Below are 27,021 nucleotides of genomic sequence, written 5' to 3' on the forward strand. Positions count from 1 at the left end.
GTTGATGTATGAACTCTTCCCTTTCATCCCCTCTTTCCTTCCCCTTTCTTTATCCAAACACACTATTAGTCATTTCCTTGGAAAATTAGGTATGTTCTCATATTATATGATTGATTATTAATTATTGCAAAATGCAAACGTGTGTCTTGTCAAAAAAATTTGGCACTATACTATCTTAAACTATGGTATGTTATCATATTATATGATTGATTATTAATTATTGCAAAATGCACACGTGTTTCTTGTCAAAAAAATTGGCACTATACTATCTTAAACTATATGTACTTTATCTTAGCTTTACAATTTTCCTTCTTGAAGCTTTCTCAAAATGTTGTTTGGCTCTGTCCTACTTTTAATTAGACATGCCTTGTGAGTATAAACTTCGCATACTTTCATCTAGAATCTTGATCTCTTCTGGAAATTTAGTATTTTTTGTACTGATCATTAGCATCCTTTGGTTATTGTTCTGGCAAGTGCTGAGTTATGCCACTTTGTCTCTATTGCTTTGATACATCGAAGTTCCTTTTTTTGTATTTTTTTTTTTTATAAAGTATTTGAGCCCTAGAAATTGCATGAAGGAAAAGAGATGGTATTCCTTGGTAGCTCCGTAAGTTTGACTGGAGGAGTGAACTATAGGCTTAAAATCCTACCATCTTATTTTATGGTACATAAGTAGTTATTAAGAGGATGCTTATGTGCCTATGGCTACGAATAACCGGGATCCTGACTCCTGAGAGAACTGTGACACCCTTTTATATTCTATGTAGTATATCATTCGAGGGGGAAGGAAGACAATAAAGTGAAGGACAAGTTGACGTGTGAACTGGGTATTTCTAGGTGTACCCAGATTTTCTGATCCTTTTTCCTACACTATTCTTAATAAGCACCAGTGAAAACTGAAGAAATTTTGTTTGTTAATCTGTCACTGCTAGAAGCCTTATTGTTTCCATTTCTCTGCAATGCTGGCAAAATTGAGACTACAGATTTTTTTTCCTCCTATTTTCTGATGTTTAGTCAACCCGTTTTTTTTCTTACAGTGGCTTATCAAGTTGAAATGCTAGATGTAAAGTGTTTCTATATTGATCACCTCTCCTGCAGACTTGTTTTACATAGCTACCAAATTTTGTTATACAATATATATGCTTAGATATGAACCTCAAATTTAGACTTGCTATCATTGGTACTAGGCGGTTAGATAATTTGCTAGAATGCTTCAGTAGTCTACTCTCATAGGTGACAACTGACAAGTAATTTTCTATTTGCAGAAAAGAGTGCTTCGTCATCTGTAGTTGATGTTGAAGCCGAAGTGAAAGATGCAGAATGAAGCTCACATAATTTTTTTTCCTGTTTAAAGGTAATGTTTTGTTGCAACACTCATCCTATGATAGATATGCCCAAATTATAGGCTATATTTATGTTTAAGTTTCGAGATAATAGGTCTTTTTTAAAATTTTATTAACTTTAAACTATATAATATTGCCAGTAATCAGGCTTGGTCTTTGGTGTAGCAAAATCCAGTTTTGAAGTTACAAATATAGAAAGGATCTAGATATGTGTACAATCTTATTGTCAGGTTATGCGAATTGGTTATGTAATTCATCATATAGTGTAGCTATTTCTCTAGGATGAGCTTGATGAGAGTTGGCCTCACGCTAGAATGTAAAAGCTTGGCATACTGCTCCATGCCACTACTTTTCATGTAATGTAAGTTACATTCTAATAGAATTGTACATACATGTTGTAATTGTTATCTTAAATCCTGTTACAAAATTTTGTTAGTCATGCAATTTATATGTGCCATTACTTTCTTTTAGGGTTGTGCAAAATCTTTTCCAGTTTACCTATTAATATATGAGCCTAAACCATAAGTGGAAATTCGGTCATTTAGATAAGTACATCATTAAAGAACTTAGGATTTCTTAAATGTGTTATTAACAACGCTTAATTACATTCTAAAGAGAGAAATGGAGGGAAAGAAAGGATGCACCATCATCCATTGTTTGGAATTAGAAGGATCAATTTTCTTTTCTCCTTTAATAAACCAAATCCCTTGATTGTTGGAGAGATTTGGAAGAAAAATGGAAATTCACCTTCTCCCTCCCCTCACCTAGTCACCTCCCTTTTTTCCTCTGTATTGTTATCCAAATAAAGTGTAAGTGTAAATTCTATGAATGAGTTTCAACAAAAAAAAAAAAAAAAAAAAGCAAAATGGGGGTTGTTAATTCATCACACCCTTTAAAGAAAAATATTATTCATAAGATTTCATAACACAAACAAAATAAAGAAGTAAAGAATTTTTCTGTCAAAAAAAAAAAAAAAAAAAAAAGAAGTGATCATGGAATTTGATTTGAATATAAACTTTCCTTTTTTAAAACTTTCCTAATTCTATTCGGATTTAAACATGTTCAAAGATAGTCAGATATTATTTTTGTGCTTCATATTTTTTATCCAAATTTTATATGGTTGGATAGATCTTGAAATTATCTTTCCAATGATATGTTATAAAATTCACCTTATATGCTGAATTAAAATTATTTTTAGGCTGAAATTATTTTTATCGAACTTAAATTAATTTTACTAATTCTCTATTATATATTTTTTAGGAAATTTTGTCTAGAACTACCCTAAAAATAGGGTCATTTGTGAATAATTACCCGTTTTTTTTTTTATTTTTTTTTATTTGTTAAGAACTACCCACAAGTTAAGAAATGTTTGGGTAGCACTACCCATTAACCATTAACGTTTTCCGTCCAAAAAAACGTTAATGGGGCCTACTTTTTCACTTTTCCCACTTAATTAACTCCCCTAATTACCTTTCCTCTCCTTCCTAATTAACTTTCCCTAAACCCTAGAAATTAAAACCCCAAATTTAGACATCTTATGTATTACAATGGTCAATTAGACATCCTATCAATGACAATTACTAATTAAAATGCAATTGAATTCAATCTCAAAGTCAAAATAACCGAAACCTAGAACTCAATTGAAGCCCTAAACCCTAGAAATCAAAACCCCCAAATTTATTTAACCCATAAATCCTAATCCGAATCACTAATTTACACCTTAATTATGTTAATTGCGTTCAATTAAAACTTGTAAACAAATACAATAAACCATGAATTAAAAGGAAAGTGTGAAACATTACTTGAATAATTGAGAATTTGTGTTCAATTGATTGAGTATGTTATTTTGTATTTTTGAGTGAGAATGGAGGGGAAGTTAATTAGGGAGGAGAGAGAAGATAATTAGGGGAGTTATTTTTTTAGTGGGAAAAGTGAAAAAGTGGGCCCAATAACGTCTTAATTAGACGGAAAACGTTAATGGGTAGTGCTACCCAAACGTTTTATAACTTTTGGGTAGTTCTACACAAATAAAAAAAAAATGGATAGTTGTTCATAAATGACCCTATTTTTAGGGTAGTTTTAGACAAAATTTCCTACTTTTTAAAAAGTTATTAAATAATTAAAGTTATTTTTAGTGAATTGAAATTAGTTTTATTAAATACTTCGTATTATTTTTGTAAGGTGAAGTAAAAATTTTATTTATTTATTTATTTATTTTTTTTGTAAAAAAAAAAAACAGAGGTAACGAATCCTTTCTAAAAAAAATAAAATCATTAATTTTAGTTCAAATTACCTCAGTTTAATCCTCGGGTGTGATCTAGTGGAAAGGTTTGTTACCCCCTCTATTTCATATAAAGTACAACACTTTCTTTTTACATCTGTTTTATAATAATTGCAACACTTCCTTATCTAACGACCCACCATTATTTTGTTATTATTTCTCTCCCCTATTTACACTATTTTTCTCTCCCACTAACAATTAAATATATTTTCATTAACTATACTCTATATTACTACATATAAAATTCTTCTTTTGATCCCATTCTATAACTTTCCTAAAATTTTATGTAACCTATTGTGAGATCAAACCAACTGGACGTATTTTGAGTTTGTCATTTTTAAAAAATACTTCATTCGTTTCTTATTAGTTAATATATTTCTTGTTGATTTTGCATTAATTGTTTTTTTCTCTTCCCGAAACCTATTTATTTGTAAATTTAGAACCCTTGAGAAATATTTTAAAATTGGATTATTTTTTTCCCCTCTCCTCCATTGAAGCACCTACCTGAGGTAACTTATTTTTCTTAACTATCGAATATCAATTTCACATATCTAGTGTAAATCTAATTCAATTTAGGGTTCTTCTAATGTGAATTAACTATTGAACTGTTGGTTTATAATTTTAAGAGTTTAACCAATTCCAGAATTTTACTATTCATATATTGTTAATCGAGAACAATTTGATTTGATGATAGAATCAAATTTGGTTGCTAATTTTCTTATTGATGATTATAAAGATGGAATCTTTGCCTATTTAAATATCCAATTTAAGTTTCCAGAATTTCATATTCAACGATATATTCAATTTTAGGGTTTACTTATTTCAATTTTGTTTTATGGTAATCAATTTCGCATGCCTTTGCCTGTATGAGTGGTATTGTGACTAAGTTTCGTATTTAGCTTGCTAATGATCATATATTCAGATATTTTCTTTCTTTGAATTAATTTTTACTCTGCAGTTAAAACATAGATATAACCCCTTATAGAAGGGATGCCTAACTCATCCTTGGTGATGATCGTTTTTTGCTTTAATTGTCAGGTCGAACAAATCGTGTTGTAAAATACTGTATAACTTATATGCTGTGTTGCTGTTTTATTTAACTAGTGAATAGCTATGGATGTCAAAAACTCCATTATATCTAAACCTACCATACCTCAAAGCGTAGATACCCCACAAGTTTCGCTCTTGAAGGTATGCCTGTAACAATTTGTGTACAAATCTGCAGCTTAATTTTGGGGCTAAATCGTATAGTTAAATTCTTATGTTGGCTGTTTACTTCCACTTGCAGAGTCACAAGCAGTCGATCATTGGTACATTAGACCCTTGTAATAATAAGAAGAGAAGAGTGACGAAGACTGGTCTACAAGAAGAAGAATGCAACCTAGTGAGTAGGCAGTGGGAGAATTTGGATTCAAATATCCTTAGAATAATATACTCCCACGTACCTGTTCAGGACTTATTCCTGAATGTGTCCTCTGTCTGCTTATCATGGGAGGCTGCCTGCTGGGATTACATGTTTTGGAGTCGTAATGTTGTCGATTTGAGTGCCACAGGTGCTGGACTTGGCGTTTATGATATGTTAGATGTAGTGTCACTGGTCAAATTCAAATCAAAACCTGTGCCAGGGATTTTTACGGCATCTGACTCATCAGAAAAGTATAATGGTATGGCTACGAGTTTGATGAGAAAGTTATGCCGCATATTTGAGGGCCAGAGTATACAAGGTTGGATAGACTCAATTCAGACCATTATCCTGCCCTATGATTTGGAAATATCGGATACACATCTTCTCTACATTGCCGAGAGGTAAATCATAATGACATTTTACTTCCCCTATTGCTTGATATCTTAACAAATATCATCTGATAGACTATTTATGCTGCAGAACACCTCGCCTACAACACTTGATACTCCTGTGTCCCTGTAAGATAACAGCTAGTGGCTTCACCAAAACCATCCAAAACTGGAAACATTTGAAAGAGATACATATAGGGTCGCTTGAAAATTATGCATTCATTCGATCATATCCTGGAAGAGATGGGCAGAAACTGTAAGGAGCTTGAAATTTTGCACATACATCAGGAAGATTTCAAAGTTGACGGTGCAATTGCAACAGTAGTTGCCAAAAGCATGCCTGGATTGAAGAAAATGGAGTTTGAGCTTGGAGATATGCGTCCCACTGGGGTAGTATCCTTGTTTGAGATGTGCCTGAAACTGGAAGAGATGCGCTTCAGCTGTTGTGCATTGAAACATGATTATGACTTCCCACCGGAATATCCAGAATTATCTATTTTTGAAAGACGTTGCGGATTTAACTTGTTTTGGATCGACACCGGTGAAGCTGATGGAGAATGGAAAGTGGAACCCGAAGTAGAAAGCCTTGAAGAGTGTAAGGAGACAGTGGAGAGATTCAAGTATAATTATACCGCAGAAGAATTGTACCACTTCATCACGAGCGAGGAATATAAGGCCATAAGACTATCACGTTTTGAAAATTGGGTAACTGATTCAAGGAGTTGGTCTTTAATGAAACGGCCTTTTTCAGCCCAACGTGAAAAGCAAATCATCGAAAAATATACAAAGAAATTCAACGATCGAACAAGGAGTCGAGGGAGACGTTGAATTTGGTTTGCAATGGCGATGTGGCTGAATCCTTTAATTTCTTGCAGCTTTTGTCGATTAATCTTTGTTAGATTTTCCTCTGATGAGGTTCGGATGACTAATTTTGATCCCGTGTAATGTACGGTAATTTTTTATTATACAACTACAATAATATTATTTCAAATCTTTTATACTTCATCCGTTCTTTTATTATTGCACCATATAGGTTGGCACACTTTTTTTTGGTAGTGGGAAAAGGGAAGAGAGAGAGGGGTAAAATTACAAAGTTATCCATGTAATGTAAGTATAAACTAAAGAATCAAGTGGCAAAAGTAAGGGTATATTGGGTATTTGTAGTGTGAACATAGATATTTTATTTCCTAAAATAGAAACGGTGCAATATTCGTGAAACTTCCTAAAAAGGCAAGTGGTGCAATAAATAAAAAACGGAGAAAGTATTATTTTTGTAATAAATATTTTCCTTTATATTTGGTGTTCTTAATTCTTCCATAAACATTTACCTAAAATATTAGTCCATTCCTTCTTTTTAATTGATTCATATAATATATATTAATGAGATTACTTAAGCTGATTAATATTAGATTTTGCCAAAAAATAATAATAAAATTGAATTGTTTCATATAATTGATATTAATGAAATCACTTAAATTTTTCAGCATATTGTGTGTGCGGCTGACCACACCATATGGCGCCGATTATAAAAGAATAAAGTAACCTTTATAACACTAACCGGGCAACCCCGACCTGTAATATAATATTTAATCTAAAACATGATATTATATACTTCGCAGTAATATTTTGTTTTGCCTTTTAATATATTTGATGGGTATGTTTTATTAAATTTTATTTGTTAAATTTAATAATTTTTTTTAAAAAAACTTAATTTACCGTGCATAGCACGGGGCCTAAGCTAGTTAACTCTATTGTATTGACAGAATAGCCCCTTATTACACTTATAGAGCAACACCAATAGATTAACCTTTATATTACTAAGTAACCCTTATATTTTTAACAGAATAACTCCATAGGGACTGATCACATGGCCAACCATATCATCCTTGATCATTTAGAAAACTAAGGATTTCTTAAATTTGTTATTAACAAAGCTTAATTACATTATAAAGAAAGAAATGGAGGGAAAGGAAGGATGCACCATCATCCTTTGTTTGGAATTAGAAGGATCAATGTTCCTTTCTCTTTTAATAAACCAAATCTATCTATTGTTGGAGAGATTTGGAAGGAAAATGATTTTCACCTTCTCCCTCCTTTCCCTTCCCTTCCCTTTTCCCTTCACTATTGTTGTCTACAAAAAAAGTTAATGGAGGGGGCAGGGGAGAGCTCGACAATTCATCACCCTCTAAAGAAAATATTATTCATAACACAAACAAAATAAAGAAGTAAAGAGTTTCTGTGTAAAAATAACAACTTCAATTTTAATTTGAAATACCTCAGTTTAAACATTGAGAGTGGTCTAGTGAAAAGGTTTGTTATCTCACATGTTGTAAGATCATACCTACTAGAGGCACTTTGGGTTTGTTTCTTATTAGTTGATATATTTCATTTAGGTATATATTCCGAATTTAAATCTATTTTCCTTAAGATTAATAAAATTATTACTCACTTGTTTGTGGACATAGCCAATGTGTTGTTGGTGAACCACGTACATTCTATGCATGTTTCTTTGACTCCTCCCGAAATTGCGTTATCGAAGCTGAGCCCACTCGGGAGTTTTAGCGGCGAAGAGGCTGGGCGAGAAGGGCACCACCGAGCGAGGTCTTTGTATTCGTTATTTGTTTTTTTCTTACATCCTTCATAATAAATTGGGATTAGAGCAGGTTTGATTGCACCATCTGATAGACATCGTATGTGTTAGGCTTATGTTAATAGTGTCATGCCTAAAAGTCAGAGAAGTAGCAATTTTGGTGTTAAGCTTTGCGAAGTTAAGGAGGATTTTTTTAAAAACAAAAGAAGGATTACTTGTTACAAAAGAAATTACATATTTTGTAGTATAATATAGTAAAAATTAATAAGGGTATATCAGTATATGTGCAACACAAATTATTTTGCACATTTAAATAATCCTATGATTTAAAATACAAATATTGATTTAGGATTATTTAAAATAAAAAATTTTCACAATTATTACGCAGGGTAAAAAAAACTATTCGTCGGGAAAAAAATGCTTATGCTTATTTATTTATGTAAAATAAATAAATAATACGTCAAATACTAATGTAACACCCTAGAAATTCCTTTCCTTTTAAATACCTATTTTTCTCTTTTTAAAACTCAAAATAGAAAAATCTAAGACATTACCGCCACCGTGAAAACGGCTAAGGCAAATATCAAAGACACACAGCGGAAGACTATCTTTGAAAACATTCAAAACAAGTCAACTTTAAAAGTCAACCAAACGAAAGTAAAGTCAAACAAAAGTAAAACGAAGTCAACCTACAACTTGAAACTATTGTAGGCCCTTATTAAAAACCAAACAACTTAAAAACCTTTGCGTTAGTCTCACAAGCATAATATAAAATAATTAAAGCAATAAATCACATCAAAATCTTATGGAAACTAAGCATGACTCGCTCTTCACTCATGTCCATTATGAATATGCTTCATCACTTGAAAAGATCCTCTCTACTTGTCCCCACTACTCTCCATTAGAAATGATCATCGTAGGGCCAAGGCAAAGACAAGGCCAAACAAACATACAAACACACAATCAGCAATGCTGAGTACATAAGCGTAAATTTCTTTGATGATGTAGGAACATGCTAGGCTTTGAATAAATAATTCCAAACACTATCATGATAGATTTTGATTGGAATTTGTTATTTGGTTGACGACGTTGGTTATTGAATTATGAAGCATGGATTATTTGTGATGGATTAGTGATTGAAAATAATTAATTTGACATGTTGTATACGAATCACACTTTTATTATTGGCATGATAATGAGCATGTTTAATTAAACTAAATGTTTAATTTGGTTTGGAATATTGAAAAGGAATTTTATTATGGTTCATATAATTTTTATGATGCTATAAGCATGAGGAAAAAGCTATTTAAGTGTCTATGTACACGATGATTAAATTATATTTTGTTGCCTTAGTGCACTTAAGGTGTTTCTAACACCGAGGGATAGGAATTTTGGCACATTATGCGTTTAGGTGTCTTTGACATCGAGGTAGATTAAAAAGGGTTCAACATTAAATATTATGTGGTCACTAATTATTCAAGAATTAAATTGGTATGTTGAATTGTTTGGAATAATTATAATGATTGATTGTGTTATGGTTTGAGAGTCACCACCAAGTCTAATAATATGTAAACAACGTAAAGTGCAAGAGATTACGCATCAAAACTCTTGGAACGTATATACCTTGAGTATGAACATAGGGGGGAGTTATGGGGTTTTATATTCAACCATAACTTCTACTGGGAGTACAGGACACTGTATATTCCTTTCCATTATTATGCACAGGAATTCCGCCACTTACGAGTGGTTCTTTTATACTGGCACGGTTAGCTACTGTGTTAGTACCCCTTTATCGGGGCAGGTTAGGGGGAAATTACCCGTTCGATGCGTAATCAATGCTAAATGAATAAATTGGTTTTTTATTTGAGGGTCATGTTGTATGTTGTATGCTTGTAAACAGGTGCAACAAGGTAAGTTGTGTGATGATAGGATGAAAGTTCCTTTGGGACCCTTCTTAATTATTATTCTGCTTGTTTCGATTAGGATCCTTGGAGAAACACTCATACTCCCTATGCCCCAGCTTATTGCAAGCACGACAAATAACTAGATTGCCATCACAATCTTTCTCATGGTGGTTATTCTTGCACCTTTTACAAAAATAACGCCTTACATCCTTGTTACTCCCTTAGTTAAAGTTCCTAGCTCCTCCATTGAAATTTCATCCCCTTTTAACCCTTGGTTAAAGGTAACAATCGTCAAGGGGGGACGAAATTTTAATCACTAATCCATCACAAATAATCCATGCTTCATAATTCAATCACCAACGTCAACCAAATAACAAATTCCAATCAAAATCTATCATGATACTATTTGGAATTAATTATTCAAAGTCTAACATGTCCCTCATCATCAAATAAATACCAAGTACGCGAACGTACCTTGAATACGATCTTAAAATCACGACGACTATACGAAATCATTATATGCTCCACACAAATATACAGTTCTTAAATCACTCATAAATTATTTAAAACATGTTGAAAATTAATTTAAAACCCCTTACTTTAATCCCCATTAATGGGTTATCAAAAATCTCTTTAAGAAACTTAATTATGGCTTACTAATAAAATTTCCAGCTTTATTAAATCATGAAAACTTGTTGTAAAACACTAACAACAAGATACTAAAAAGCTCACTTCTCTCTCCTCTAACAAAAACCCCCGTAAACCTAGGTGCTCGCCGGAGATCCGGCGCCGCAACCGTTTCTCCGACAAGCTTCCTTTATTTTCTCCTCTTTTAATCCGTGGGAATCGCCGTTCGAGCCTCCAAGAGAAGAAAAAGCAGATTCGCGACCTCAAAAGGGCTTCAATTTCAGGTATATTCTAATCAACGAGAAGTACGATTGTGTTATTATTACCGACGAAACAAGAAGTCAAGGCTAGTCTTAACGCCGCCGTTGAAAGGGTATCGATAAAAGATTTTCCCGACGGTAAAGGTGAAGTTAGGGTTAGGGTTTTCTCTTTCCTTTGCCGAAGTTCGGTCGAGGTGAGGCGAGTTCTTGCGTTGGGCTACAAGATCGGTTCGTTGTCGTCCTAGTGGTGTTTCAGGGTGAGGTAATTTGCGTGCTGCTTCTCTTCTTTATAGTGTTATAGGTTGCCCTTCATTAGTTTGTTGTGGCTTTTGTAAGTGATGGCCTCTTTCATAGTTGGTTTTCTCATTCTGTTATTTGGTTTGGTGGATCTCCATGAGGTTGTTGTTAGGTGTTATTTAGACTCTAACCATGTGTGGAGCTTAATTATTTTGGTGGTTGAGATTGTAAAGGATAAAGGAGTGTTGTAGGAGTATTGTTTTATGTTAGTTTCTGTCATAGGGGTTTCAAGGTACTATAATGCCTTGTTTGGTTCTAGGTTGATGGCGGTGAAAGCTTGTTTTTTTTAGAAACTATGGTGTTTGGTAAGGAGTTGGTTGGTGTTATTTGGTCCTCGTTCGTGTTCTCTTTCGATCCCAATTGTCGAAAGATCTTTGGAGAATTGACTATGTTTAATTCTCATTTTAACGTAGCAATGGTTTCTCAAATCGTTGCTCAAAAGGCGGCTCCCCAAATGCAAAGTTTGGGGGTTCATAGCATGTCATCAAAAGTCTCTCTTCTTGAGGAGAGACAAAGAGTACCTTTTTACGGTACTGTGTCACAAGATGCGGTTCTTTTCACCCGGTATGGCCTTGACACTTCCTTTTTACCAACCCTTTTGCTGTTAATCCTAATCTTTTGTGGTTTGCTCATCAACAACAAAAATTACTCCGTCCTTCTCTCAACTGCTCTACTAGTTCTTGCGACGACTCTGAAGTATGATCCAAGACAAGTAAATTTGGTTTCAAGCAACCGAGATCCTTCAAACAAGAAGTTTTTAAGTTATTGCTTATGTTGGTTTGTAAGAGCTAGTTTAGCTCATTTAAGTGTTTTGATGTAGTTTGTATTAGTTTGATTTTGCTGTTGTCAAAAAAAAAAAAAAAAAAAAAAAACTTGTTGTAAATATGTTTTAGAAAAAATTGTCAAAAATAATACAAACTTTCATCCGTCCACTAAAAACAAGTCGAACTTTCGATTTTTTCTAAATAATACAAATTTTAGGGGTAACCATTTTAAACAAGACAATTTATCTAGAACCTAAATAACCGGTTAACATTTTTTATTTTTTTGATAAATTCATTTAAGAATTTAATTAACTCCTAATTAAACCTTTAATCATAATTAATTTACAAGTAAAAAAATTAACAAAAAAATAATAAAACCCCCCTCCCCTCACCACCAGCCACCCCCACTTCCCCCCACGCTACAGCAACTCCCCTCTCCCATCCCCCAGCAGCGCTAGCCCAGATACCCCGCCGGCCCGCCACCAATCCCTACCTACCGCCGGCGTCGCCCTCCTCTCCCCCTCCCTCGAACCACCAATCCACCATTACCAGAACCCCATTCACCTTCCCTGGAACCGCCATCAACGAAATCTATCTCCCTCCCCACAAAAAACCTTCGAAATTCCCTCCTTTACCCCCGGAACCCCTTCCTGTCATACCCCAAAGCATATTCTTCTCTTTCCCGACGGTTTGGTCAACATTAGTGAAGCCCCCTCCCCTGAAATTCCTCTCCTTCTGCATGAAACCCATGAAATCCCCCTCCCTCCCTACGAAAACCCCAAATTGCCCCTTCATCCAGCCTCAAACACCCTAGTCGGTAGGGTTTCGGCGGTGGGCGAAGGGGTAACTTGGGGTTTCGTGGGTTTTTGAGTGAGTTTCGTGGGTTTCTGTGGTGGGTGGGAATCGCGGAGGGGAGCAGGATGGGTAGGGATGCCCAAAATTGGTCGCTGGCGCGGGGGAGGGGGTTGAAACGCTAGCAGGGATTACCGGCGGGTGGGGCGCCACCAAGGAAGGGGGAGGGGAAGGGTGGTAGTGGGGAGGGTGTTTTTTTTAAAAGAAAAACAAATAGGGAGGGTTAAAAAAAACAAAAATAAATAATAATAATAATAAAATTTAAATCTTTTTATAAACATAAAAACAATAAAAATATTTTTAAAAATTCAAATTAAATTATCAAACCAGTAAAAAAAAAATCAAACTAGTAAAACAATGACACGTGTCTTATCTACCTATTAATCAAGTCATTAACCGGTCATAACTTGTTTCAAGAGAATACCCCCTAAAGTTTGTTTTATTTAGAAAAAAATAGAAAGTTCGACTTATTTAGCGGACGAGTGAAAGTTTGTATTATTTTTGACAATTTTTCCTATGTTTTATAACACCTAATTTAATGATTTATACCACCCATAATCAAATTCCATCATCATACACTAATTTAGAAACCTAGGGTTTCCAATTTAGGGCTTTTTAAATCAAAACCAAATATGTAAAATTTATTTGTATAATACTTATAATCAAACATCATAAAATTATTACAAATATCCAAAACATCAATTAATTAAAGGCTAGTTTAGGATTAAAGCAAAAGAATTGAAAAAATATTTTTTTTTCTCGGAAGCCGCACGCACACAACCACCACAACACGCGACTAAGATGCTACCGCACTCGCCGGTGTCGCCGCGGATGATGGCGTGCGCGCTGTTGGCTGTGGTGGCGGCCAACGGTGAGTGGTGGAAGTGGCCGGCCGTGAGTGACATAAAATAAGGGGAAGGGGAAGGGGAATTAAGAAAGAATAGGAAAAATAAGAGAAAAGAGAGAGAAAATTACCTTTGAGTGTTCTCCACTCTGGGCAAAGTTCAATTTGCCCATGTGTTGGATATTTATACCCTTTTTCTCTGAAAACCCTCTTAAACTTAAATTCCCTTCCTACCTTTAATAATCCCTTTTCTATTCAAACATGTATTTGACTTTGACTTTAAAAATTACCTTTTTTAAAATCACATGCCCCAAACTATATTTTTAAATAATAAAATAAAGTATTTCCAAAATTATTAAATAAATAATTAAAATACCATAAATAATTTATTTCAAATTATTTAAATACTTTATGAAATACTTATATAAATTAAAATACGTATTAAAAATACGAGGTATTAAAACTACAAAAAAAATTATTTAAATCACGTCGGATGTTAAATTACTCGCCCAAAGGATATGGAAGACTACATTGTCTTCTTTATATGAAGATGGACTGGATTCTTATTATTCTTGTAATTCTATTGAACGTAATCTTACCAAATACAAGGAAATAATACATGTCCACCTACAATCCAGCTTTAAATTTCTAAAACAAACACCAGAGAAATAACTATTTAAATTCTAATTTAAGATAATTCTATTCCAATTACTGTTGTCACAAAATGATTTATATAGTAATTTAGTGTTTTTGTTTTTTCAAGCCTTTTCTCGGATTATGCTCTGAATGGATTAATATGTGTAGACACCCAAATGTGTCTCCCCAAAACCAAACCCGGTGATGAATACTTTTCACGTCGAATTGTAATCGAATGAAGTGAAAGTGTGGAAAGTCTAGTGTTGCGGTTAGTTTTTATTTCTCTTCTTTCTCTCTGTTTTCGAAAACCTATTTTATGAAAATAGCCAATCCAGTTTAGTTTGGTCCATGGATAGGGTCCAATAATAGTGTAGTTGGATTGGGCTTGAAAAGAGCTTTCCAATGATATATTATAAGCCCAATTCCGATGAATAATGAGGAAGTTATGGCCAAATTACTAAACTGGGCCCGGTTTGACCTTTATATGCGGCCCAATGATCTAGAGGAGGGCCTATTATGATTTATCATTCCTATTGCAATTAGGATTGATTATAGTCTTCTAGAATCTTCTAGAAGGTTCTTTTGAATCCTAATGTGATTAACATTGATAATTGAGTTTTATGAGTTTTATTTAGGATAAAAGAAGTGTTTTCAATGAAATTACAGTTTTACCCCCTCGTACGCTTAATTTTATCAAAAATATGAAAACGTGTGAAAAAACTGCCTGCAGTGCCGCACCACAGGCTGTCGCGCGGCGACAGCGTCGTGTTTTATTCTTCTTGAAACTATGATTCTTTTTTATCATATTCCGGCTGATTTTCGTTATAAGTAGCCTTCTTAAACCTCCGTTTTTAATTACCAACTCTCATCAAGAATTTCTTGATTCTCTCTATTCTTTTTCTAAACTTTCCCTCAAACAAAATTCTTCATACATTAGTTCTAGACACACTTAGCCAAGTTCGAAGTTGCCTTCGCCCTAGACGTGAAAGGTTTGATATTTCTGAGGGTTTGGTCCCAAATCTCTATTTCAATTATTTAATTTGATTGTTTGATTTTATATTTTCCTTGAAGTTACTAACATGTGTATTTTGTTATTAGAAAGAGATACGAGGCATCAAAGTATGTAGTCTTATTGCTCTATTCTTGAAGAAAGCATGTTTGTTATTTATTAATTCCTAGTATCATGTTAGGATGTTATTATTGCTTTCTAGTATCATGTTTAGGGTGCTTCCTATGCTTTCTAATATCATATCAATATCATGTTAGTATCATGCTAGGGCTAAAGCTTTGATCTTTATTGCTTAGTGACATGCTAGGGTTTGTTATTAATCTTGTTAGTATCATGCCTAGGATCTTGCTATTATTATGCTTTAGCGTTGATATGATTATGGTTATGATTATGATTGTTAATTATGATTATTATGATTTATGATTGTTATGTTGCTTGATGTTTATTTATTATTGTTGCTTGATCACACCTTTTATGCATGTTTAAAGGGAATTTGTACTTGTAATCACGCTTAATAGGATAATTAATAATCTTGTTTAGGGTTAATATGATTATAATTCAAGTGATCGCCAATAATAGATTTATTTGTGCATTAATATTCAACCAACATAGATAAACAGGTTTAGGGTTAATCTGTTGATTGTATGTTAGTCAGAAAGCGCACATGAATACGAGAAGAATAAAGCGCACATGAATTTTGATTGTATGTTGCTTGCTGCTTGCTGCTGGGCGTGGCGCGCCATGCCCATGCATCACAGCCCCTGCGCGCCAGCATGCACGCTAGCAGTGCTAGCACGCTAGCGCGCTGCTAGCTAGCTAGCATTGCTGGCTTGATGCTGCTGCTGCTAGCGTATGCTAGCGATGCTTGCTAGCCATGCACCAGCAGCACTGCCTGCGTTGGTGCGCTAGCACGCACCAGCCAGCCTAGGCTCGGCGTGGTGCGCATGCTAGCCACCATGCTAGGCCATATGCCCCTAGCACTCGGTTTTCTCGGGGCATTCCGATACTAGGGGTATTTTGGTCATTATGTTGATTTATTAGTAATTTTCTCGTCTCGTCTTTTATTATTTTCAACTCGACTTCCGACGTTCCAAGCTCGAATTTCCGACGCCTAAATATTAATTACTCGGTCGACTCATTAATTCCTTCCGAATTAATTCTTTGCTTTGGTTCGTTAGTTGCTTGGGTGTGACTCGAAGGGTTCAGTCAAGATTAAGCTGTAATATTAATTATACATTAATATTACTGATTGGAAGCGGCCTCCACCTAGGCATTCCGATCACTTGACCTCACTGAATAACTAGCTTTCTAATAATTCCGAACCCTCTATCGGAATAATACACTTGTTCGAAGGACACCATTTATTTCAAATGAAACCAAGCAAAGAACATTTTTAATCTACGTATATTAAAGTACAATGTTTATGATGTACAGAACATATAGTTCATATATAAAGAACATATTGATCAGATTTAATGAACATATTACATTCCAATAAAAAAAGAATATGTATCAAGAAATGATAAAAGAACATTTATCATAATACGAAGAATATCATCTTCAACCTCAGAAAATAGCACGAAAACAAGGTACCATGAAATCAACTCTATTATAACATTGAATCACTTAGAAATAAAAAATTTACCATGGTTTCTCTCTATATATAAATTCTCTTAACAAAAAAAACGAACTTTTATTTACCAAAAGTATTCTATTAATATATAAAATGTAAATAATAAATCAATTTCATGAATCAAGGAATATAAATAACAAATCAATGCCTTAAATCAAAGAGGGAATCGTTTTGATTTTTTTTTTTTTTTTACTCATGTACTTTAATTTGTATGCAATGTTCTTTCCGCAATTTTTAATACCTTAAATCAAGGAGTGAAACCCGTTTTTTTCCCCTACAATGGCGTATCAAGTTGAAATGCTAGATGTCAAGTGTTTCTATTTTGATCACCTCTTGTGCAGACTTGTTTTACATAGCTACCAAATTTTGTTAGACAATATAAATTCTTAGATATGAACATCAAATTTAGACTTGCTATCGTTGATAATGGACGGTTAGATAATTTGCTAGGATGCTTCAGTAATCTATTCTCGTAGGTGACAAGTAATTTTCTATTTGCAGAAAAGAGTGCTTCATCATCTGTAGTTGATGTAAGCCAAAGTGAGAGATGCAGAATAAAGCTCACATAATCTTGTTCCTGTAATCCTGTTTGAAGGTAATGCTTTGTTATAACATCTCATCCTATGATAGATATGTCCAAATTATAGTCCATGTTTACATTTATGTTTCTAGATAATAGGTCATCTTTTCAACTTTATCAACATCAAACTTTTTTTTTTTTATATTCTCAGACTCTCAGTAATCAGGTTTCGTCTTTGTTGTAGCAAAATCCAGTTTTGAAGTTACAAATATAGAAGGGATGTAAATATGTATACAACCTTATTGTCAGGTTACGTGAATTGGTTATGTAATTCATCAAGTAGTGTAGCTATTTCTCTAGGATGAGCTTGATGAGAGTCGGCCTCACACTAGAATGTAAAAGCTTGGCATATTGCTCCATGCCACTACTCTTCATGTAATCTGTAGGATGAGCTTGATGAGAGTTGGCCTCACGCTAGAATGTAAAAGCTTGGCATACTGCTCCATGCCACTACTTTTCATGTAATGTAAGTTACATTCTAATAGAATTGTACATACATGTTGTAATTGTTATCTTAAATCTTGTTACAAAATTTTGTTAGTCATGCAATTTATATGTGCCAGTGTGCCACTAATTTCTTTTAGGGTTGCGCAAAATCTGGTCCAGTTTACTTTTAATATATGAGCCTAAACCATGAGTGGGAATTTGGTCATTTAGTATGTCAAGTAGCTAGGTTTCTGGTATAGGTAAGTACATCGTCCTTGATCATTTAGAAAACTAAGGATTTCTTAAATTTGTTATTAACAAAGCTTAATTACATTATAAAGAAAGAAATGGAGGGAAAGGAAGGATGCACCATCATCCTTTGTTTGGAATTAGAAGGATCAATGTTCCTTTCTCTTTTAATAAACCAAATCTATCTATTGTTGGAGAGATTTGGAAGGAAAATGATTTTCACCTTCTCCCTCCTTTTTCCCTTCACTATTGTTGTCTACAAAAAAAATTAGTGGAGGGGGCAAGGGAGAGCTCGACAATTCATCACCCTCTAAAGAAAATATTATTCATAACACAAACAAAATATAGAAGTAAAGAGTTTCTCTGTATAAAAAAAAAAAAGTAACGAGTCCTTTCTAAAAATAACAACTTCAATTTTAGTTTGAAATACTTCAGTTTAAACCTTGAGAGTGGTCTAGTGAAAAGGTTTGTTATCTCACAACATGTTGTAAGATCATACTTACTAGAGGCACTTTGGGTTCGTTTCTTATTAGTTGATATATTTCATTTAGGTATATATTCCGAATCTAAATCTATTTTCCTTCAAATCAATTAAATTATTACTCACTTGTTTGTGGACGTAACCAATGTGTTGTTGGTGAACCACGTACTTTCTATGCATGTTTCTTCGACTCCTCCTGGAATTGCGTTATCGAAGCTGAGCCAACTTGGGAGCTTTAGCGGCGAAGAGGTTGGGCGAGAAGGGCACCACCGAGCGAGGTCTTTGTATTCGTTATTTGTTTCTTTCTTGCATCCTTCATAATAAATTGGTATTAGAGCAGGTTTAATTGCACCATTTGATATACATCGTATATGTTAGGCTTATGTCAAAGTGTCATGTCTAAAAGTCAGTGAAGTAGCAATTGTTTTAGCCTTGTAACTCTGATGTTAAGCTTTGCGAAGTATAAGAAGGACTCTTTTAAAAACAAAAGAAGGATTACTTGGTACAAAAGAAATTACATATTTCGTAGTATAATAAAGTAACAATTAATAAGGGTATATGTGCAACACAAATTATTTTGCCCATTTAATCAATCCTACGATTTAAAATACAAATATTGATTTAGGATTATTTAAAATAAAAAAAAATCACCATTATTACGTAGGGTAAAAAAAAAATATTCGTTAGGAAAAACATGCTTATGCTTATTTGTTTATGTCAAAAAGAAAAAAATTACGTCAAATACTACAAAAAAATTATTTAAATCATGTCGAATATTAAATCACTCGCCCAAAGGATATGGAAGACTGACTTCCAACAGTAGAATAATGCGAGAAGAACAGAAAACATTGTCTTCTTTATAAGGGAACGGAGCTAACTAAAATGCTACGATCTTTTGCTGATAGAATTATCGGAAATAATTCGAATGGACCGGAGCAGTTCCATTGGGCGCGTCCCCGCTGACTTCCTAAAAACCCAATGTCGGAAACATTGGATCAGGGTGAAGAGGGAATTTGTTTGCCCATAAGTACGAGATCCATATTGCAGTTGCAGATCAATCTCATGGGGATGATGCAAGGAATCTCAGATGTGCCACAATTGAGTACTGATTATATGGTGGCCCTGTATCAATTGATGGAGGAGCCCAGAACCATAGAAAAGTTCCTTGAGCTGATATCAAGAGATGGAATAGTTTCTAAGAAGGACTACGACACTTTGAAGAAATGTGTAAAAATGGGAGCCACCCAATACTACATTGATTGGGTTGGTTTCGTCTGTGCTGGGGAGGATGTTGACGACCTTGATAGTCGCATCAAAGAGTTTAAATACAAAGAATACAAATAGCTTAACTAGGTTAACTAAAGTACGTGAACATAATAAATACACTAATTATTTACATAATCTAATAAGAATACATGTCCACCTACAATCCTCTTTTCCCGGATTATGCTCAAAATGGATCAATTTGAGCGAAATAGATACATATAAAAATGATAATCCCTAACTTTCTATTGATCAAATAACGTCAAATTGGAACAAGAACGATAATTTTCAAAAAATCTACTGTAAAATAGTTTTTACGTGGAAATTTCAATTACACCAGTTTTGCCCGAGACAAGCATTTGTTGTACCAAGTAGCAAATATAAAAGAACTTTTAGAATAAGTTTTAATGTTTTAGAGTAAATTTTTATTCATCTTAATCATAAAAAAAAATATATATATGTATAATTGCAATTGCGTAATAACTACATCTCATTTCATATAACTAATTACATAAAAATTATTTACGTATTGACAAATTACATGAAGTGCATGTAAGTTGTTATATTATACAAGATTTTTTTTTTTAAAAAAAAATAGTGTGATTAATTGACCCTATTTGTAATCCCCATATTTTCAACTTGATTATAATATATTTATTTATTATTTATACGACTATTTTTCATTTCAATTTTATATTATGAATTATTTTGATGTAAAAGTAATAATATTTTCATTATTAGCAAACTAAAACTATTAAGTTTATAGTTTAAGTCATAATCCTCTTTTAAGTTAGAAGCCCAATGCCTAAGTTTTACTAAAGCCCAACCCACACAACCCTTATTCTTAATAAAATTAGGAAACTTGGTCCAAATAAAAACCCCAAAAACCCTTACTTTCCCTCACTTCTCTTCCTCCTCTTTCACGTACTCACAACAGTGGAAAAAAAAAAGTCGAACACCCTGCAGCCGCTGCCGCACTACCACACCACCTGCCGCGCCACTGCCCAGCCACTAGCCACCTATTGCAGTACGCCTCCTTCTCCCTCCATTTTCTTTACTTCTCTTTGATTTTATTAAATTGATTAAAGTTTCAATCTTTGTTTAAATTTTGTTTTAAATTATTATTATTATGGTTTGATTATATACATAAGTTATAAAAGATCATGAATTTATGAATTTTGATATGTTTAAATTATAATACAAAATTTCATATTTTATATTATGTATAATTTAGGGTTTAAATGTTGATTTTTCATGTTTTAGGACTTAAAAACGTGTTAAGCAAGTTAATTATCAATACTATGATTTCATAATGACAAAACCCACAATTTTATACTTAAAATTAATTTCCAGATTATATATTTTGTGAAATTGGAGTTTTATGTTGTTTATTTGAAGGATTTTAAGGTTTTAATGTGTGATATACTATTATAACTATTGAATTATGAATGTAGATCATTAAAAGTTTGAAATTTACAATTTAATTTATTTTTCAGATTCTATATAATTTGATTTTTATTAGTTTTGAGCCAAAAATAAAGGTTTATAATGCTTCTACATGTTTTAAACAACTATTTATGCAATATGATAAGTATAGATTATTTGAATTGCAAAACTATTAATAAAACAAATTTTCAGCATATGTTACTAAGTTAAACTTGCTAGAATTTTATATTACACGCTATATTTTCATGATTTTAGCGTATAAACTTATAGTAAACTATTGAATTATTAACCTTGACTATTGGGAATAATTTAAAGGCATTATTTTGATGGTTTAAGAGGTTTTAAAGTAGTTTGGTATTGCTGTAAATTTATTTGCTTGGGTATTGATTTAGTTCTTGTTTTTGGTTTAGGAGAGGACTTCGTAGAAGGCGACTTCTAGTTACTAAAGTGGCCAACCAATTCGTTTATTCAAGGTACGTACGAGTTACGAAACCTTGCCTTTAGAAGCGTGCATAAGGATGTATCGAGAACTTAGTATCATGTATAGAGAAGACTATGCTTAATTGTTTGGTTATACATTGTGATCTGATTTCTGTATGTTGTGCACTATTCTAATTTGCAAGTAATATTTATGCATTAATTGTGCAAGATGCGCTCAGAGGCAAAGGTATGTGATTTGGTGGAATGATTTATTTATTACTCGTTCATGATTATTGAAATAGAATGAGTAAAGGAAGAATTTAAGTCTAATAAGACGAGGTTAAGGTTTTTGGGTGCCTTATGCACTCAAGGTGTTTATACACCGAGGTAGTTAAAGGAATCAATAATAAACATTGCTTGTCACTAATAAATCAAGAATTGAATTGGAAATTTGGCTTGCTTGATTATTGAATTGATATTGGATTGATTGTATTGTTTTGCATATGAGTCATCACCAAGTCTAAACTTGTAAATCACGTAAAGTGCAAGATGGATGAGCAATAAAACTCTAGATTGGTGCACATCTAGAGTAATGACAATCAAGGGTTGGGGTACACGATTGAATGTTAGTAGCATGCTAGGGATTTCTTATTATATTTCGTAGCTTGTATGTACTCAGCTTTGCTGATTGCGTGCTTTTGTATGTCTTTCTTTGGTCATGGCCTTCGCTTTTCAATGACCCTGTGACGATCCAATTTTTACACTTGTAATATTGGGGAGCAGATTAACCATAGGTTCTTACACATTCAGCATTCGCATCAAGGTTGTGGGATTTTGTGTGGAGTGTTGGTTACTTAGCAAAACTTTATTTGCTACTTAATTTTGAATTTATTTAAACTCGGTTTCATTTTTATACTACTTTTATTAGTTTGGGTTTTGAATAAGGGCCTTAATGGTTCCAAGTTGTAAGACTTAATTTGGTTTTGTTTGTTGGTTTTGAAACTTATTTATAACTCAATTAGTTTTTCCGCTGCTAATTTCTGATATAGCCTTAACGTTTGAGCACGTGGCGGTAGCACATCAATAATTCTCTTGGATTTTGTTTAGGGTACTCACAGGTTTAAAGAGAGAATTATTGGGGTGTTACACCATTGCTTTAAACTTAGCTCCATCACTATTGTGAACTTGAATCCAGTGACAGATGTACTCAGGTGCAAAGTGGTGCACGTGACTCAATAGAAAAAAAACTGAAGTTTAATAATTTTTAAGTTTCATTTTTCAGGTCTGATTGTTTGGAATTACATATTTCTTGGAATTTTGCAGTTGTATTACTTGAATAATTTGTTATTTCTGCTTAATCTAAAATCATACTTGCTTTTAAAAGAGTTTTTAATGTTGATATTTATTTTTCAGGGAATGGTTTGACAAAAAAGAGGAGAATAAGGTATTGGTTTTCATAAACATCGAGAGACTCTCAAATTCAATTTGAATTACTTGACTTTCTAGAATTTCGATGAATTTGAAGCTGAGAGGAGGCGAAAAAATCAAGCTATTGATGATGCTCTTCAAGCCGGATTTTAGTATCGACAGAAAATTCCAAATGTGGATTTTAACTTTTCAAATCCATAGAGATGACACTATGTAAAAACATCGAATGAGTGATGTAAAAAGTTGGTATGCAAGAAGTATATAGAAAATCTAAGACTTCTAGTGAGTTCTCTTGACTCCTTTCATTGAGTTGGTATCAATCTGTTATACATATATATATATATATATATATATACATATATATATATATATAAAGGGATCACTAGCTTACGTAAGATGGGAAAAATAGTCATACTCATTAGTTTTTTTTTTTTTTTTTTATTTTTTTTGAAAGATAGTCATACTCATTAGTTAATAGCTAACACGCAAGATGAGATCAATTTATGGACCAAGATTTTATTTGGTGTTCGTCCACCAAATATGTGTAATCTATTTACTTTTAAGCGTGTATTCTTTTCAAGTGTAAGTTTACAACCTAACATCTATCCAAAAAATTGTATTCGATTCCTATTTGCCTTTTATTAAACTGTACACATACCAGGAATATAGGCCTCAGTGCCTCACATATTATTTTGAAAGATATAAGGGGTCGTTTGGTTAGGGATAATTAGAAAAGGGAATCAATAAGGTTTATTCTCTTTGTTGTTTGTAATGCAATTTTGATAATTCTCTTTACCCTCTTCATTCCCATGAACTCCTTTACTCTGATTCCCCACACCCCTATTTCTATTCCCTTTTAGGGCTGGCAATGGATTGGAGGTGAACACTCCGAACTTTTTATGCTCGAATATAACCTTAAAAAGTTAAAAACTACAATAATATAGCCATGGTGGAAAAAACAATATATGAAGAGAGCTAGGCAGCGGCCACCCGGGTACGGCGGTGGGGGTAGTGAAGTGGTGCGGTGACAAGGGTGAGTGCGGTGGTGCTGAAAAAAGGTAAGAGTGGGTGTAACACCCCCAAATCTCCCACTACGGAAATACCAGTATAATACGTATAATTATACCGTAGATATAGACTTGGGCGTATTACCGCCACGTGATTACGCAAGGCTACTTAACCTACTAAATAAAACAATACTTTGCAGCGGAAATTTCAAAACTCTTCTTTATTAACAATAACTATAAATAGAAACCAATGTCATGAGTACTCAATTTAAATACAAGACCAAAACTCCTAATTTAGATGAAACCAAATCCCGGGACTCCAATGCATCAATTTATTCACTCCACCTGAAATAACACTGCTTACCATTACGGTAAACAGGGCGAACCAAAACAAATAAGAAGTACGGGTTAGAAAAATATGCTAAGTACGGTAAGTGCAAGATAATTAAACTCAATTTATTTGTAAACATGCTTTTGAAATCAATTACAATAATTAATCCAATAATTCCAACTCATAATTCAAAACCGATTCTCAATATTCCAATATCAATAATCAATAAAACCAATTCCAATTATTTTAAAACCAATTCCTCATATTAAAACCAATTCCTCATATTAAAACCAATTCCTCATATTAAAACCAATTCCTCATAATAAACCAATTAAACCAATTCCTCTCCCAAGTGTGCACACCCCCCAAGCTAGTCTCCTTATGTTACAAGGCTATTCTTGAGGAAAGACCCGGTCATACAAAGTCCAAGGCCTTATCAATAAACCAAATCCGCATAATGGGATTACCAACATGCTTATAAAGCATAAATAATAATAAATCAATGATTCAATAAATTCTCTTTTAAATCCAATAATTCAACCTTTAATAATAATAATCCAAACCCTTTTTTTTTTATAAATCCAACATGCTTTCAAAACCAATCCTTTTTAAACATGAATAATAAATTAATTAATCAAAACATGTTATAAAAATCAATACTCCAATTTAATTATTAAAACCAATCTTTTAAACATACTTTTATTCATAAACCATAATTCAAGTCAATTTAATTCAATCACCATAAACATGCTCATTCAAATCAATCTTTTTTTTCAAGGTATCTAACCACCTAACGTACCTTGATCCTTGCTTAGCAAAAACTCACTAAAGGAACCTCAAGAATCTTGATCGAACACACCCTACAAATAAATATAACCTTAATTAATATAAGGTTAACAAATAATCACAAATCATTAAATTAAAAACCCCCCAACTATATGCACATGAACCTTTTAAATTAATTTTCATAAACATCATTAAAAATCTAATTTTATATAATTAAAACTACTCATAATAATTTTTATAAATCCCCCATAATAATAATAATAATAATAATAATAATAATAATAATAATAATAATTGAATAAGAGAAGAGAAGAAGAAAAGATAAAAAAACCAAGGAAAAGAGAAGAATTGGATTTTCGTTGGAAAGAATAGGCAGAACTTGCAGAGGCTATAACTCTTTTGATATAACTCCGAATTGGGTGATTCTTGAGCCTAACCTCAAGGATTTTTTGAGAGAAATAATTTTCTGTGAAACAGCAATACCCCAAAAACTGACCAGAAGTGCCCGAAAATTGGTTTCAAAGATAAACGGGATGATTTGTGTAAAGAGGAGAAGAAAAGAAGAGAATTGGTGTGAAGAATGTGAAAGGTATGGAGGGGTATTTATAGGCTAGCTCATGCAAGAATTATAGAAAGAGAATTTGGGAAGAATTATGGTAAGTAGGGTTTAAGGGATTACTTGGAGAAGTGAGTAAAGATTTAAGGAAAGTTTTGATATTAAAGAGATTGTGTATAATTGAATATGGAAGGTATGTATGTCATGAAAAATATTAAGGAAATTGGAATTACTTGGGGAATAATTAAGAAGAATGAATGGCAAGAAAATATGATGATTGGATATTAAAAAGACGGAGAATTAGAATTAAGGAAAATAGGAGATTTTGGGAGATAATTAAAAATATAATTTTACCAATTAATTTCCCCCAAAATATTTCATGAGGGCCGAAAATATGGAGCTTACCATAGCTCTAATTTTCGGATTCCTCTGGATATATTTAGGAATATTTTGCTCGGTTTTTAAGGAATAAAATAATTGTATAAATAATATAGAATAATAATTAAATAATTAAATAATTAAATACCAATTATTTACCAATAAATAACTAAGAAAAATCAGATTTTCCATACATGGAAAATCCGAAAATCCTAGCTAGTTATTAGGTAATTTCGGCCATAATAATTAATTAATTAAAAAATTATTTTGCTTTAATTAAAATATCCGAAATATGTAAATAATCCGATTTTTAAAATAGGATAAATGGATAATAAATCTTATCCAAAATAATAATTTGTTTTTAAAATACTTTTGGCGCCAAAATTCAAATATCATTTTGGCTCTAAGATTTAAATAGTAAGTTGAATTACTAAAATACCCTTTTTAGAAAATAATAATTAATTAATTAATTAGGAAAATACGTATAAAAATACGGGGTATTACAGTGGGGGCGGTGGTGTTCCAACAAAGAGGGTTCGTGGTCCATCATGGCACCAACCATGGGAGTGAAAGATGGAGGAGAGTTTAGTACCAAACAACATACTATATCAATGGGATTTTCTTTCCATTACCCTCCTTTCTCTTTCTCAAACTCATTCCCTTTCCCTTTTACAAACCAAACGGCCCCTAACAGTATAACTTAACCATAAATATACAGTATGCCAGAATACCAAAGCCAATAAACATCATGAGGGTAGGACTTTTAACTTATAACACATTTGGCTTTAAAATTACATGCAATAATACAATTAATATTAGTCATTTTTAGACCTTTT

General features: G+C 32.9%; 2 protein-coding genes across 3 annotated transcripts in view; both read left to right on the forward strand.

Moving 5' to 3' along the window:
- LOC145574881 (uncharacterized) overlaps positions 1-27,021 on the forward strand; it is a 45,970-nt gene that overhangs the window by 5,697 nt on the left and 13,252 nt on the right. Inside the window, exons 6-7 of one of the 2 annotated variants that reach the window (XM_081632756.1) lie at positions 1,266-1,354; positions 1,484-1,757. The exons of the other annotated variant lie outside the window; for it this stretch is intronic. Coding sequence (XP_081488882.1) covers positions 1,266-1,324 — 59 coding nt within the window. The 3' untranslated portion in view covers positions 1,325-1,354; positions 1,484-1,757. Of the gene's footprint in view, positions 1-1,265; positions 1,355-1,483; positions 1,758-27,021 lie in introns of those variants that run through there. 2 annotated transcript variants of the gene reach the window in all.
- On the forward strand, positions 4,653-6,354 carry LOC145576801 (F-box/LRR-repeat protein At3g48880-like). The gene is made up of 3 exons (XM_081634509.1): positions 4,653-4,815; positions 4,913-5,430; positions 5,510-6,354. Exons 1-3 carry the CDS (start codon positions 4,738-4,740, stop codon positions 5,676-5,678), a joined length of 765 nt encoding a protein of 254 aa, XP_081490635.1. The 5' UTR covers positions 4,653-4,737; the 3' UTR covers positions 5,679-6,354.

Source organism: Chenopodium album, chromosome 13 (assembly GCF_948465745.1).
Source record: "Chenopodium album chromosome 13, dcCheAlbu1.1, whole genome shotgun sequence".
Classification (NCBI taxonomy): domain Eukaryota; kingdom Viridiplantae; phylum Streptophyta; class Magnoliopsida; order Caryophyllales; family Amaranthaceae; genus Chenopodium; species Chenopodium album.

Excerpts from the sequence above, each read along its gene's own strand:
- LOC145576801 (XM_081634509.1), top strand. The coding sequence starts at position 4,738 with ATGGATGTCAAAAACTCCATTATATCTAAACCTACCATACCTCAAAGC. Across the intron at positions 4,816-4,912 it reads CACAAGTTTCGCTCTTGAAG|AGTCACAAGCAGTCGATCAT; the intron begins GTATGCCTGTAA and ends TTCCACTTGCAG. Across the intron at positions 5,431-5,509 it reads CTTCTCTACATTGCCGAGAG|AACACCTCGCCTACAACACT; the intron begins GTAAATCATAAT and ends TTTATGCTGCAG.